Source organism: Oxyura jamaicensis, chromosome 2, assembly GCF_011077185.1.
Source record: "Oxyura jamaicensis isolate SHBP4307 breed ruddy duck chromosome 2, BPBGC_Ojam_1.0, whole genome shotgun sequence".
NCBI lineage: Eukaryota > Metazoa > Chordata > Aves > Anseriformes > Anatidae > Oxyura > Oxyura jamaicensis.
This window is the reverse complement of record NC_048894.1, coordinates 151,437,933-151,453,550: the sequence shown is the minus strand read 5'-3', so window position 1 is coordinate 151,453,550 and position 15,618 is coordinate 151,437,933. Positions and strand designations below refer to the sequence as shown.

Here is a 15,618-nt window from a genome sequence, read left to right as displayed (position 1 = left end):
GCCTTGACTCACGAGGTAATACCTCGAGCTTTTTTAATCTGGCTTCAGCCCGTCATCGGCTGTAATAGCCGAGGTGAGTGCAGGTTCCTTGTTGCTGCACCTCCCTCTCTGACTGGTACAGATGCAGTGCTCCAGGAATTCCTCTTACCTTTGGAAAACTCATTTTGCACTGGCTCCAAGTGAGGACAGATTTCACTATCTACGGAACTTTAGAGTCATTTTCTACACTAAGCCCACCCCGGTGAACTCTTCGTGTATTTCAAACACTTGTTAAAAATAAGGTAACATTTGTCACCAGGAATGCACTGTATGATTTGTCAAGTGAATTTCAGCTGCTTGAATGCTGACAGCTTCTCTTTGCCCGGTGTCTTCTTGCACAGTGACAGCACTTCAAAACTTGTTACTAGCACACATCTAGTGTTCTTCAGTTATTTCACAAATAAATGAATTTGAAAGATGCTTCTGCTGTTTATGAGTCTTGTCTTCCTGACTTACAAGTCTAGGCAATTTTTGTTCAAATATCAGCCCTGCAAAGTCAATTTAACTGGTGGAATATAAAGTAGTTTTCTGTCTATTTTATTTCACTCAAGGGTGACGTGATAGAAAACAATTCCACAGTCCAAGCTTATTACTGGTTGTGATTAAAAATAAACCAGAAAAAACTGGTTTTCATTATTTTAATTAGATATCAGAAATTGTATCAAGGTTTTTCTTAGCTATGTTTATGGAAGCTTTCACACTCAGTGTAAAACACTTTCATTTTTTGAGCAAGATTCAGAATTTAAAGAAACCTGAGCTCTGCAAGGTAATACTTCTTCATCCTTCCTTTTGCTTCTTTTGCTTTTTGGCTAGCTTTAACACATACTTGTTCTGCTTTGATCAAATAGAGTTTGCCATCCATGGACATTTAAGAAAAGAATGCAGTCTTCCTGTGTTTCTTACAGCTTGTAATTTGGCTGGACGTAGCAGGACTGATACAATCTTAAAATACAGAAAGAGGGTATGAAAGCAAGACAGTAAAAGGAGAGAGATTTTGTTACTTTAAATCAAAAAGGAAAGATTTGGGAATGTAAGGGGAACCTACAGCATGGTTTTATGTATGAGAGTTTCACTCTTTGCAGAGTCACAAACAGCAACAGATGTTTCTTGGAAATGTCAGAATTCTTTCCTGGTAGAGTAACGGTTTCAAGGCCAAAAGCTGTCTGTTATGATCACACAGTCTGATACCTTGCAGAATACAGGCCATAATTTAATCTAATAATTGCATTTCAGCTGGATTTTAATACATTTTATTAGGAATAGCTAAGCAGACTTGATTGAAAGACTTCATGTGACAGGGCATCCATCTGATTTTGAGGAAATTGTCTTAGACATTAATCATGCCCTCCGTTACAAATGTTGACTTTATTTTAGACTCCATCGTCTGACCATCAGCTTTCAGTAGCTAAAATTCCAGTTCTTGTTCTTCCTTTTTGTTGCTGCTGTTTCAGGTTGGAGGGCGCTACCTGCAGTAGTGAGGCCTGGCTTGGCAGGTCACAAACAAATTTAAAATATACTATGAATGCAACATATAACACTGTAGTCTTCTCCATAGAACGTAAAGAAGCACCTTTCTTTGAGAAACACTTCTGAACTGAATTAATGCTTTTTCACGAAGCAACCTTCAAAGTACATTGCCTCTGTTTAATTGTGTTGTGTGGAAGACCTGCTTCCAGCTCAGACTTTCAGTCTGCAAAGTACTTGAGAAACAGCATCTCAAATCTTTCTGTGACTTTATAGCTTGTTATCTGCGGGAGCAATGTTTGTGTAAATGTGCACCAGATGTTTTTGGACTTTCTGCCCACTGCTTTTTAATCAATTGATTCAGCAGAGAAGAACTTCCATGTTATTTTAACTCCATATATTTTAAGGAAATATGCACCCTTGTAAAATAAAGAAATATAAATTAGCACTGCAAGAACAGGTGACAGAATTTGACTGTTCTCCCTTCTGTTTGGTAGCTGCCAGTGTGCAAGTCACCACTTGGAGGTGTGAGCTAATCCCAGTATGTGCTCTCTCTTGCCTTGTAGGACTGTATGTGAGACTGAGGGTTACTGCAGAGATTTAGATGAGAAAGGACAAAAAGTCATAATGAACAAGGCAAGCAGGCATCATTCGATCTGCTGCTGAAGGAGCAACTTGTGCCCATTGTTTTTAAAACTGTGTAAGCAAAAGTGAAAGGTGGGAACACAAGGCTTCTGTATTATTTGCTGTATTAATCCTATTTCATTCTATGACACATTTTAGTTCTCCTTAAGCCTCTGTAGAACTCTCTTCTAAAGTTGTTTGAATCATTATTGGAAGAGTAGAGCTAAATATATAAGGAAATCTTGTGGTAAAAATCTTACATCATGTCATACCCTCCCAGAAACACACCAAGAAAGCATGCAGGGAAAACTGAGAAAAATTTAAGTGTATTTGAATTGTAACAACTCAGTGCCGGAGACAGAAGTAGGGTAAATGCATGACCAAACATTGGTGTTTTAAAGATTTACAAATCTGCTTTAAGAGTAGCAAAATAAAGGTGCCTGCAGTTGTAAATCCTCAATTTCCTTCTTCCATTTAGGCTCTGCTGTAGTGATTCTTTCTCTTTTTCCCCCAAGACTATTCCAGGAGCATCTGGACTAATTAATGCTTATAATTTAAAGATGACACTCAAGCCTTTTTTCTTCCTTACTGCTCTTAGCCCAAAATATAACCTAAATTTTGGAGAACAGCTGCCAGACTTAGAGTAGTGTTCATTGTTACCGTTTTGGAAATCACCTTTATGAGGAAATACAACCAGGGGTTTTTGGAAATTAAATAGAAATAAAGTGATTCTGTTTTTTCTACTCCTGTTTCAGGAAAGCAGTTTAAATGTACAGTGTGTGACTATACAGCTGCCCAAAAGCCACAGCTCCTACGTCATATGGAACAACATGTCTCTTTCAAGGTAACAAAACATATTCATCATGGTTACCGATAACATTCGGAAATATGGAAATTCAGACAACAGTTTTAAATGTAGCACATTTTCCTTCCTGGTCACAATTAATAATGTAATCATTATGTAATTTATTAATTAAATATATATATATATTAATATTTTAGGAATTTTGCCTTTATATTCAGACTTCTGAGATTGATTTATTTTGTTCATGGACAATTTATATTTAGAATCTTTACTTGCCAAACTTATGTAAGTTTTGCAATATAAAACAAACATCACTGTTTTTTTTCTGACTGTCATTCCTTGAGATATCTAACCTCATATGTACCTAAAAATGTCCTGGGGAAGTAGGAAAGAAAATCCCATCCATCGCTGTTTATTGCACACCTTAATCTCTGAAAGTTTGCCAGTCTCATGTGCTGCAGAAGAAAATTGAACAGAATTAATTTTAAAACACCCCATTTATCTGAAATGTGTCTTGGAAAGAGTTTTGAAGATTGTTAATGTTTCTGTGAAGTCTTTAGATGAGAGATACATTTTTTATTAATAAACTGCAGTATAGTTTTACTCCCAAATTTCATATTGGTTCTCAGCATGACAGGTCTTGATGTAATGAATTGTGAAATGTTATATTCAGAAAATAGAAATGATACTAGTTTCTTTTCCAGAAAAATCCAATATTTTGTATCTATGAAAATGTTCATTTTAATGTAACATTTTATCTTGACAATGAACATATTTCTTATAGAAAATGTCATTATTTTGATATGCAACATTTTTCGTTATCTGACAAATTAGTTTGCTTCTGTAGAGGGTACCCTTCAACCATTCCTCCATAAGGCAGAAAAGAAGACAGTCTTTTGATTTGTTGTTTGAATTTTGGAAGACAAGGCAAATAAGAAAATGAAGCAACTCATCCAGAGATAACAAACTTTGAACAAACAATTTTTCTTTCTTAAGTATGTGGATTTACTGTATCATTATATCCTTAATTTAAAATATTTTTTCATAGATGGACATACAGATTAGCCCTTTTTAATGGCTAATGAGATGAAAGCACTCATAATGCAACTCTTAAAACACTGGTGGTTCTGACCTCAGGACAGGTTTTAGAACTGTTGACCCAGCACCTCTTTGCCACATCAAAATGTGGCTATTCAATGCATTATTAAGAGAACTGCAAAATGCCGAAAATGAGTTCAAAAGCTGTCTCTTAGTAACATTTTACTTCCTTCTGGGATAGTTGCTTGCATGCATATCAAACTCATAAAGGTATGTCAGTAGCGATATGACCTAGTGATAATTTAATCCATCCTATTTCCAAGCTCTGTGTCACTAGAGTCACAAGGCCCCGGTGATTCACAGGTATCTCTAGAGAATCTGGATATCAGGACACTCTTAAAAGTGAATTCCAGAGCTGCAGAGACAAAAGTTAGTTTGTTAATTGTCTGAGCATTGTTTCTTCTAACTGGACAGTGAGTTACTGCTGACAACTGGAGTTCAGAATGTCAAATAGCACATGAACTCACGTTTCTGGTTACTTCACTTCAAGATGTACTGGAAGAATAAGGCTGTGTATTAAAAAAGCAATTATTGGCATTTGCTTGGTTCAATTTAAATTTAGGTATCTGAGGAACTGAAATGGATTGGGTTTGGGGTTTTCTTTATATGTACGTTTAAAGACAGATGAGATCTTGGTGACTATTGTTCTGCTGCTTTTCTAGTCAACGGGTCATCATGTTGTATAGAACTTTTTGATTTCTTTTCAGTTAAACCAGAGCAGGTCACAAGAGATTTTCCTTTACACGGGAGAGGAAATGCTCAAACATTCTTCTGGTGTACACCCAGTCAGTACTTACGTCGAATCTGAAGAAAAAATGACATCTTGATGTAGTTAGAAAGATGTGCAGATGCAGAATGACATAAAAAGTAGTAGATGTGGATAACCAGAGAGAAAACAAAAATTAAGAAGGTGTTTGGGTTATGGTATGTGAAACCGAAAGGCAATGGAGACTAAGTTAGTTAAAAGATACTCAGAAGCAGCTAAATGTTACAAGGGAGGAATAGCTCAAAATAAAAACACCTGCATTAATATAAAACAATTTAAAGATTTGGTAATATTACCTTTTCTTTTTTGTTGCTCATACGTACCATTTACTAATGCTTGTCACATTACCAGCAGTGCTGCTCTTACATGACTTCAATGCATTTTTTTGGTCAGTTAAAAAAATGTAATTTGTTTTGCGTGGCTCTCAGCTTTTAGTGTACCTTTAGTCAAGTGGTTTTTTAAAACCTCTTTTGGAAAGAGCATTTCTAATCAACATACACTTGATCATGTAGTGTATTCTCACGAATATTAAAATTGCTGACAGCATTTCAGATAAGGAAGTTCCATTCAGATGCATCATTCATTAATTTCTCTATGTGTAGCTGCATTGTAACTGCTGAAAGCCATAACGGTTAGTGATATGTACCTGTCCTTTTTTACCGTTCTCAAATTCTGGCACTCATTCTTGTAGACAGATTTATTGCAATATCGATATTGGGCAGTTTTGTAAGATACACTCGGATAATTTTTATTGTCAAGAATATTGACATTTGACATGTTAGCATTTATTTCTGACTATCAAGCTCCATCAGTTTGCACTGTAGATAGTAGTAGTGCAGTGAAGTTGCTGTAGTTGCACCAGTTATCATACAGCCCAAAGGCATCAACAGGACATCCAGAAAACAGCACTTTTCCATGAGGGCTTGGAGACACTTCTGAAATTTGCAGAAAATGGTGAAACTGGAATAGTCATGGGCAACAGTAGAGGTCTTGGGGAGATTTCTCTGCCGCAGATGAGATTTTCCCTGTATTTCTATGTTTGTTTCTTGTCATGATATTTCATACTCTGTACTTAGGTGAACTGTGTGAAGTAATCCTAATTAGTCGCCTTCCAGATAGCATAAAAGACTGCATGTAGTTCAGCTTCTTAAAAGGCATTCCAGCTGTTTGTTTTTTTTAATAGGCAAACCAGCTGTTTTTTGATGACTGGCTTTGGGTGGGGCTGGTTGCTGTGCGTGACACATTTTCCATCCCATTCTGAGGAATTCTAATTTCCCTGAAGGACTTCAGTCAACATTCAGTCCACATTCTGTTTCAGGCCTCATCTGGTTCTGCCCAGCTTCCCATAACAGTTACTACTTTCGCTCAGTAGCTCCTCAAAGGCTAGCCTTAGGCACAAGGGCTTGTTTTCCGTAATGTTTTCTTTAGCAACGTCTGTCGCTGTCAGTTGAAGGGAGACATATGTTCTTAAAAATTAATTAATTTAGGTCCCCAGACTTAATTCATCCCACAAAGTCAGTACTGCTTGTCAGTGCTAGGTTAGAGGTTGGACTAGGTGATCCCAGAGGTCTTTTCCAACCTGAATGATTCAGTGCTTCTCTGGTTCTAAATGGTATGAATGTGAGTGCCAGTGAAAGGGAAGCAGTTGGGAGCATGTTGAAGACAGCAGTAAAAGAAAGGGAAGAGATCAACTTTGTCAGCTGTGGGTGTTTGTTAAATTAGCTTGGGTGTACAGTCACCTTGTACCTTCATTTATTTTAGTTCTCTCACTCCCCCTCTTCAGACAGGAGTTACTTTGCTCACGGCAGCTGAGTCATTTACTTGTAGTCAAAAGTCTCTGCATGGTCAGATCATCAATTATGAAAATACAGTTTATTGAATTATGAAAAGTATAATTTTATAATCCTGAGAATACCTGGTGCCTTACATATAATGGCAAGCACTGAATTATAGGTAAGATTTATTTACAACTTCCATTTACATTGAATTTTGGAAGGTCTCCTTGGAAAGTGCCCAGTCTGGAAATCAACAGGGTTTCTTTGGATCTGAACATCGCAGCTTAGACCTTGTTCCTGCAGAAGTCACTAAATGCTTTCTAATGTTTTCCTTTTTGCTCCTAGCCTTTCCGTTGTGCGCACTGCCATTATTCCTGCAACATATCTGGGTCCTTGAAGAGGCATTACAACAGAAAGCATCCTAATGAAGAGTATGTAAATGTAGGTTCTGGGGAGCCTGCGGCAGAAGCCCTTCTCCAACAAGGTACAGCTCCCCTGTATAGGACTTGTTACCGTTTTTTGCTGAAGCAAACGTGATTTCAATATAAGCTTTTGCAGGATATGCGTTCCTCTTTATTGAGTGTTATGTTATAAATCATTACTACTTTCTAGTAATTCTGAAACTTATTCCTTGCAGTGTTTGAGCGCACGTAAAGAAAACTTGCTGGTTGTCTGATCCCTTAAGTAGTTTTGCTGCTTTACACTGGGCAGATGAACCAAAGCAAACAATTGACTCTGCAGTCACATACTTTTCTGAGTGTGAAATGTACTTAGCGGTTCATGAAGCACAAAGCTTCTTCACTTCTAGTGCCTGCTGGTGAAGATGGAAAGCCAAATTAAATATAAAATTGTGTTGAAAATATTTTAGTGTTTGATGGAGTTAATTTTATTAGTTTGCTTCTTTAGAAGATGTTTTTCCTATGTTTTTCTAACAAAAAAAGAAGATTTTTTCAGGAATTCTGAAACCAGAAATAACTTAAAGTACATCTTTGTCTATTAATTACTGAGCAGAAATGCGTTGTAGAATTTTGCAATTATTTTCACAGATGGAGAAGGTCATCAGAGAACCTGCCGTTGTTTCAAAGATGTAATATCTACTTGGTCAGTACACAAAGTCACTGCTCTGTAGTAGGGCTGGCAAAGGCAGAGCTCTGCAATATCCAGAACTTTGTTTAACTTGTCAAGTTTCTGAGCAGTGAAAGGAATTATTTGTCCATAGATTGATTTCTGTAAGTATGGTCCTTAATTTTGTGTTAACAATGTTTTTGAACAAATAAAATTAATCGTATATTGATTAAGTTTTCCTTTCCCTTTTGGGAGCCCGATAACTGCACTTCTGAAAATACAGTTTTTTCATTTCAGTGGAAAAGAATTGAAGTTGAGAATGCAGGAATCTTCTGATAATGAAGACACTGGAATGAGATTAAGGGGAACAGCCTTTAATTTCTTCTGTGGTAGACATTGTCGTCTTTGACTTCGCATCCTTCATTCTATTCCTTTCCTTACAGAGCATTCATATTTCTTGTACTACCACTAGTGCAGTGCTTGCTTCCCAGATACTGACCTGCTGTGTAGGGTATAAGGACAGTATCAGAGAATCATCTAGGTTGGAAGAGACCTCCAAGATCACCGAGTCCAACCTCAGACCTAACACTAACAAGTCCTCCACTAAACCACATCACTAAGCTCTACATCTAAATGTCATTTAAAGACCTCCAGGGATGGTGACTCCACCACTTCCCTGGGCAGCCTATGCCAGTGCCTAACAACTCGTTCAGTAAAGAAGTTCTTCCTAATATCCAACCTAAACTTCCCCTGACGCAACTTTAGCCCATTCCCCCTCGTCCTGTCACCAGGCACGTGGGAGAATAGACCAACCCCCACCTCGCTACAGCCTCCCTTCAGGTACCTGTAGAGTGCTATAAGGTTGCCCCTGAGCCTCCTCTTCTCCAGGCTGAACAGTCCCAGCTCCCTCAGCTGCTCCTCTTAAGACTTGTTCTCCAGACCCTTCACCAGCTTCATTGCCCTTCGTTGCCCCAGTAAAGGGGCTTCAAGCCCATGTAGTAGCTACCAAGCCTGTGCTTCTTACCATACCTCTGTCATGATGAAAATCCATGCTAGTGGCTGCACTTTTCCCCCATGCAACCACCTTTGCCAGCTCCATTTCCTAATATGTGACCCATTGTGTAGAGTCTTACCTGTGGACTAAAAATAAAAATGGGAGACCTGCAAATTTCTTATCAGAATGTAGAAATATTTTTTCTAAAATGTTGTGGTATCACACTGGGGAAAAGAATGTTCCTTTTGGGAGACTGATTTAATTGGGATTTGCATTTGGAGTTGATATACGTGAATGCTACTGAAGTTATTAAAAATTTTCCTAATTTTGGGATGAGATCTTCTGAATCTGGCTCACAGCACAAACAGTTCAACGTGGACATATTATGCAGAATGACAGGGTATGTGTTTCGGAGCTGCTTGGGTCAGCAGTTGCGACCTACCACCTAACTAGCCTTTCTCAAGTTTCAATTTACCACATTCATAGACCTGAAAGCAATTTTGGAAAATTATTCATGTATTCCTATTAGGAAAAGGACCATTCAGACCCAGTATTAAACAAGTCCTTTGAAATTAAAGGACTGTAGACAAACAAGAAAAGACAGGAGAAGAGCAAATGAATGGGTTTGGAAACAAATTGAGAAGGGAAACTAACAAAGATTAACACCTAATGAAAGCTGTCTATCCCTCTTCATCTTTTTGTGTTCTGCCTCTTCTAAATTACTGAGCCCAGAGTGAATTGTCTCAGATGTGCTCATCTTTTATTTTCCACTCTCATCACCTGGTATGACTGACTGCATTGCAGACATTCCAAATACCTTGATTGGAAACACCTACATGAGTGTAAAGTGCTGGATTCTGCTCTAGATTCGTAGAGTGCTCAAACAATAGAAGAGGGAACAGGCTCCTATGAGCAACTGTCTTGCCAGGGACAGGCAGCAGTATTGCTCTTCTGGGTTTATGTTAGAGATTAGGATCAGAAAAATTCCTTGGTGTTTATTTTTATTTTATTTATTTATTTATTTGGTTGGTTGGTTGGTTGGTTTTCTGATTGACTGTGGTTGTTTTTTTTTGTTTGTTTGTTTGTTTTGGTTTGGTTGTTTTGTTGTTTTTTATTTTTTATTTTTTTAAGGAAGTCTATGAAAGTGACATTTATTTTGGTATTTTAAAATAATACAAATATATACTATAAGAATTGGATGCTATCTTCACAGGGGATAATTGTTTTGCAGACATGCCCTTACTAGTTTTTTTGCAAGGTCCTGCCTACTTGCTCATTTGTTAGCTTCCTTTCTTAATTGAATTTGTTTCCTAGTACTGGGCCAGTCACGTACTTTTTTTTCTACAAATTATTTTCTTGTTACTTATTTTCACTGCCATCCCTTGCTTTGCATTCTCTGAAAGATGTTTTTTCTGCTTTTGTTCATGCATCAACTTGTGCAGTACGTACATGTGATCCATTTGTGACCCCTGTGTCCTATTACACCGCTGCCACCACTCTAGCAGACAGCAGTAGCTGTCTTAAGACAATGTTAGGCATGAGCTGTGTGTGTGCATTACTGTGTTGCAGACATCAGATTTGGTATGAAAAGTGGATAAGGTGTGTCATTTATTGGCTTTCTATACGTTGCCAATTAGTTTTAAAGAATTGTGTGAAAATTAATTTTCCTGAGCTTTGATACCAATTCTCTGATACAGAGTTATATATTATCAGCTTGATTCTATGCTTCCAGAGTTGTTCTTTAATTAAAGTCACAGTAACAAAAGTTGCGGCTTTAATTAATCTGGTGTATTGTTATAATAGTTCCAGTATCAAATAACGTGGGCAAGTCCTCTCTTTGACAATGGTGTTTTTTCTAATAATACAGATTGAAGTGGAATGACCATTTCATTTCATTTTCTCTAACTGATAATATCTTTGGCCTAATCTGAACCAAGCTATTTTGCTTTGGTGAACTGCAGAATTTTAAGCCCACTAACAGAAACCTTTTTAGTATTGTTCAGAGACAGAGTATTGAGCATCTACTGTAATAGTGGAGTCTGGTGAAGAGCTGCACTAGATGGAGAGGAAAGATGGGAAATCCTAGAGGAATAATAAACGTCAACGGAGACACCCTTGCAACCATGTAGTTATCTTCTGTTTTACCAAAACAGAAAGTTTCTTTTCACATGGTAGAATGCCAAATGGTAAATTTCCATTACTGTAAAACCAAATGATTTCTGCAGTTGCCTTATTCATAAAAGACTATGTGCAGTGAGAACTCAGTTTATAACCAGCTTATGTCAGTATGTTTGAAGCATTTGAACGGCATGGGTAAGGGCTATCATTTGCCATCTGGTGAAGAAACCAAGATCTGACATTTGACCAAATGACTTCCATAAGAAAAAGAAGTAGAGGCTTTTTAATCCAGTGTATAAATCTGAACACTTCCGATTTCATCATGCTCACTTTTTGTGTTTTTTTGTTTGTTTGTTTGTTTGTTTTGCTTTTTTCTTTAACCTGTAATGCTGCATGCTCATTAATCATTGTGCTAAATTCATGCCATTTATTGCTTTGTAGGTAAACAGAAAACCTAAGTTTACAGTTCTGTGTGTTAACATAAACTGCAGAAACACAAAAAAGTAAAGATAGTTGGGTGCCCACAGCAGGTTGTTAACTCTTCCTGCTTTGTTCTAACAATGTGCCAGAAAACTTAATAATGCTTGCCTGAAACTTGAGAAAGCTAGAACAATGATCTTCAAGGAGATATATATATATATATATATATATATATATATATATATATATATTTTCAAAACCACTAAAGTATTTCTCTGCCATTCATGTTAAATATTAAGATTTCACTGTTGTTTATAAGCACTTGCAAAAAAAAAAATACCAGCACTTACTGAAAGGGTATAATTGTGCTATGGTTAGGGGTTTCATCCAGCAGACCAGGGCTTTGTAAGACACCAGGGAACCCGTATTTAAACCTAAAGCTTCAAGAGACCCCAGCCCTCTATAGTTTTTGAATATGCATGCAATTTACATTTGAAGCTGCAATGATGTGTAATGGAGCAAATATTAAAAACAGTCTCTAAGGAGCTCTGTGATTTGAAATAAGAGTATTCAGAGTACCAAAGAATTTGTTTATATTTATTTAATACATGTGATAGGCTTTGTTTGTGTTGGGCCTGAAGCAGAACGTAAGTCTTAGGCACCCTAAAGACATTTTCCTTGGAAACTAGGACTCATCTCTGTGAGTGTTGCTTAGCCTGAGTTTCAAGCAGAATCATGAGTGTGGGAATGATTCTAAACAGGCTGAAACATCCCTTAGTTTTACAGTGAGTTTGTGGCCAAGCCAAAAATGGGCTGAAGTTGATCAAACTTAGTACGTTGTCATTCATTGGAAAAGCTTTTCTAATGTGTGCCACTTCTAGAATGGCTTTTGGTAGCAACCAGGCTCTAAGTTATTATTTACTTTGTAATTTAAGTTCTTTCTGTTGCATTCTGGCATCCTTTTAACATCTAGCGCCATAGACTTGAAACCAATACTTTCTACGTGGACTTAATTACCGAAATGAGGCAGTATCTCAGACTGATGCAGGTAGCTGTGTGTTCCTGCTCCTTCTTTCTAATTGGTCTGTGGTAGGGGTTCCCTAGGGAGAGAGATGTAGAGAGAGGGAAAGATGGGAAGAGCATTCCTGCAACTTTCCATCCATCACAGGGAAGCATGCAGGTAGGGAAAGAGGATTGCTAAAACTTTCCAGATAGATGAGTTGCTCCAGACTCCCTCTATTACCAAAATTCCATCATCCAAAGTTGCATTTTAAGCTCTGTAAGAGTACACCTACTTTGTTACTTTTTTTTCCTCTACAAATGGGTCTTTACTGCCTTTAAAAGTACTTGATATAAAAATAACCAAATGATTTATTTTTGTTTCTTTGTAGGTGGCATCAAGTGTCCTGTTTGCAGTTTTGTTTATGGTACAAAATGGGAGTTCAACAGGCATCTCAAGAACAAGCACGGCATGAAGCTGGTGGAACACGATGGGGAGACGAAGTGGGAGGTAAAGCAAAGTTGCCATGGCTTTGGCCCTAAAATTTTAAAAAGTTATGGAGAGAAAGTTAAGAAATATTCAAAAATGTGTTCTCAACTCCATGTAAGATCAGGAAGTCATGTGGTCTCATCTCTATTTTGAATGCATACACTGCTGTCACTGTTAATCTTGACTGCTTTTGTAACTGGTAGGATTAACAATGTTGGAAGTGCTTATTTCTGTATAGGGAGGGCTCTAATCCTCTCTTTGCTGCACAAAGACTGAAAATGTTAGCAAAAAATCACAAAACTGAAAAAAACTTACTGCCTTTACACTATGCCAAATATTCACTGGTGTTAAGTCAAAGATGCACAAAGCTGTGAGGTTATATTGAATTAATGAAAGAAGCTTATGGCTTGGTCCAGACAATGTTAGAATACAGAATGTTAGGCCTGAATTTGTAAGTTAATTGGCTAAAAATATGGTATGATATGAAATATTTAATTATATTAAATGGTTATTATAGGGAGTAAGTCTTCCACCATTTATTCTGTGTTTCTAGTTTCAGCCCAAAGCATGTCAGAGTCACAGTATCAATGATTAAGATCAGAACTTAAAGAATTTAAATTAGACCTATGAAGTTAGGTCAGGAACACAACACAAAACAACAAAACAAAGAAACCATCACCTGGATTTTCTCAGTTCGGCTGGGATAGTGCAGGTACCTTAATCAGCCATAACTTTTTAAGCTGTAACATGGGTAGCAATTCGTTTTAAAATGAAAACTGTTACTCTAATAAAGCAAGGTTGACCGTAGATGCAGAAGCTATGATAAAACCACAGAATTATCCAGACACTTATATTAAAAACCATGCTGAATTTCCCATTGCCTGATTAGGCTACTGTTGGTGTCCAGTGATGGGGAAATCCAGAAGTCAATTGCAGTTGTCTGATCTCCACAGTTTAAGACCAATTCTGGATTTCAGGCCGTCTAGCCCTAAGCACAGGCATAATGCCTGATTGGGAAGGGCCATCCTGCAAGTTTGTGTTCAACAGTTCTTCAGTATCCATGGACACAGTGTAAAATCCTCGGAACTATCACAGTAGGTTACCTATCATAGTAGGACAGTAATTCAAAGCAGAAAGGGCAAGTATTTTAAAATGTATCCATTTGCATTTCACAAACTATTCTACTTCCACCCTCCTAGTTGATGCCCAGACATGAAAAAGTAAGAGGGCCCCAAGGATTCGGGTCTGTCTCTGCTATTGGAACAGCTATACATAAAAAAGTCCCATTGGGGAAGAAGTACATGTTGACAGCTTGTCTTGAAAAAACATGGTTATGGAAAATATATATTTTTCTAAAATAAAATGCCATTTTCAAACATAAAAAGCGTTTTACCAGATCTGCAAAGACGTGTCAAAGACAAGAGTTACAGAATAATTTTGCCCAAAATGTCTTTACAAGACCATGACACAGTAGAAGTCTGTTACTAGGTATAAAATAACTATGCAACAAAAAGGAAGTCAAGATCATTTAGTGTGAACTCTTTGGGAAAAGTCTCAAAGAATAAAACGTTAAGGTGATATCCCAACTTCTAGATAATATTTCTGATGAATTCTGTTTTACCCCTGATTTCTATAATTATTGTTAAATTAATTATTGTCCAAAATTCATTCCTTTAAACTCATAACTTCAGTTGTTCTCTAATTTGCTTTTAAAAAAAAATGGCAATTCTATGATTTTCTGATCATCCATGCATTGACTTGGTTTTGTTTTCAAGTTAACTGCCGAAGTTTCTGAGGAAGCATCCACTCAGTATCTCCATATCACAGAGGCTGGAGAAGACGTTCAAGGCACTCAAGCTGCTGTAGCTGCATTACAGAACCTTAGATATACTTCTGAAAATGGTAAGTTATCTGTTTGGGGGTTGGAATACCAAATGTATATTTTTTCATAAATATCTCATTCTTTTCAGTACACTGGGCAATATGTGATATCCTGTGAAACTATTAAAAATGATGAAATTTGTCATCCAGAACTTATTTCTGAGGGTTTTATATTTTTTCTTCAAGGGTAAGTAATGAGAAGTGGCCATTGCTTATGAATTTCTGTGTCCTTAAGTCATTAATACTTATCACACTCTACTTTGTACTTTATTATTAGATGTGTGGAATTGCCTGCATCTGTTTTTGAATATATTGTGAAATCAGCTGTCTTGGCAAAGTAGATGGTGTGTATCTAATGGCAATTCCCTTGCTATCATTTTTCTTCCTGCTTAAGTCAGCCAGCCTGCAGTAGTGACACAGCGGAATAGCTCATTTACCATGTTCCTAGGACAGTCCTAACAAACTTAATTCTAATGATGCAGAAAACAGAGTAAGCTGTTTCAGTATCACATTGAATAAGAACAAGAGAGGATTTAGATCATGATTACTAAGTTGGGAATAAGAAAATCTAGAAGAAAATAAAAAAAAAAAAAGGTCACTTTTTTGAGCGTATTAAAATATCAGAGACTAGAATTGGTGTATATATATTTAGTATGTATGAATAAATGCAGTGGCTATCAGAAGGTAGCATTTTACAATTGTGAACTTTATAGTTCATAATACAGATATGTTTTTCAAGCTCCCATTTTTATCAGAACTTCCAAGCACACTGAAGTTCAGTTATGCTACTGACAATTTCGGTGTATTATTTTACTTTAATCAGTGGGAATTCCAAATGAGTAAAAATATCTGGAGAAATTGTCTTAAGCTATTGTATATTTAAGTTAAGTTAAGCAAGATCTTGGAATGTGCAGTACATAACGGCCTTGATTTTAAGCATGAGGCTGTAATTTTAAAAGTAGAATGATTTGCTTTAATTCATCTAATTTAGGACACTCTTCTGGCATATTCCCTCTAGGTATAAAAACCAATAGTAGATATATAGGAAAAACCAAAAGCAAGTAAACATTCTTCAGTTCT

The 15,618-nt window shown here is 36.9% G+C and overlaps 1 protein-coding gene across 1 annotated transcript in view; it reads left to right on the top strand.

Annotated features, from left to right (window-relative positions):
* ZFAT (zinc finger and AT-hook domain containing) overlaps window positions 1-15,618 on the top strand; it is a 90,437-nt gene that overhangs the window by 60,548 nt on the left and 14,271 nt on the right. The window contains exons 11-14 of the mRNA XM_035318561.1: window positions 2,883-2,971; window positions 6,917-7,055; window positions 12,560-12,678; window positions 14,433-14,559. Of these exons, the coding sequence (XP_035174452.1) occupies window positions 2,883-2,971; window positions 6,917-7,055; window positions 12,560-12,678; window positions 14,433-14,559 (474 nt within the window). The remainder of the gene's footprint in view (window positions 1-2,882; window positions 2,972-6,916; window positions 7,056-12,559; window positions 12,679-14,432; window positions 14,560-15,618) is intronic.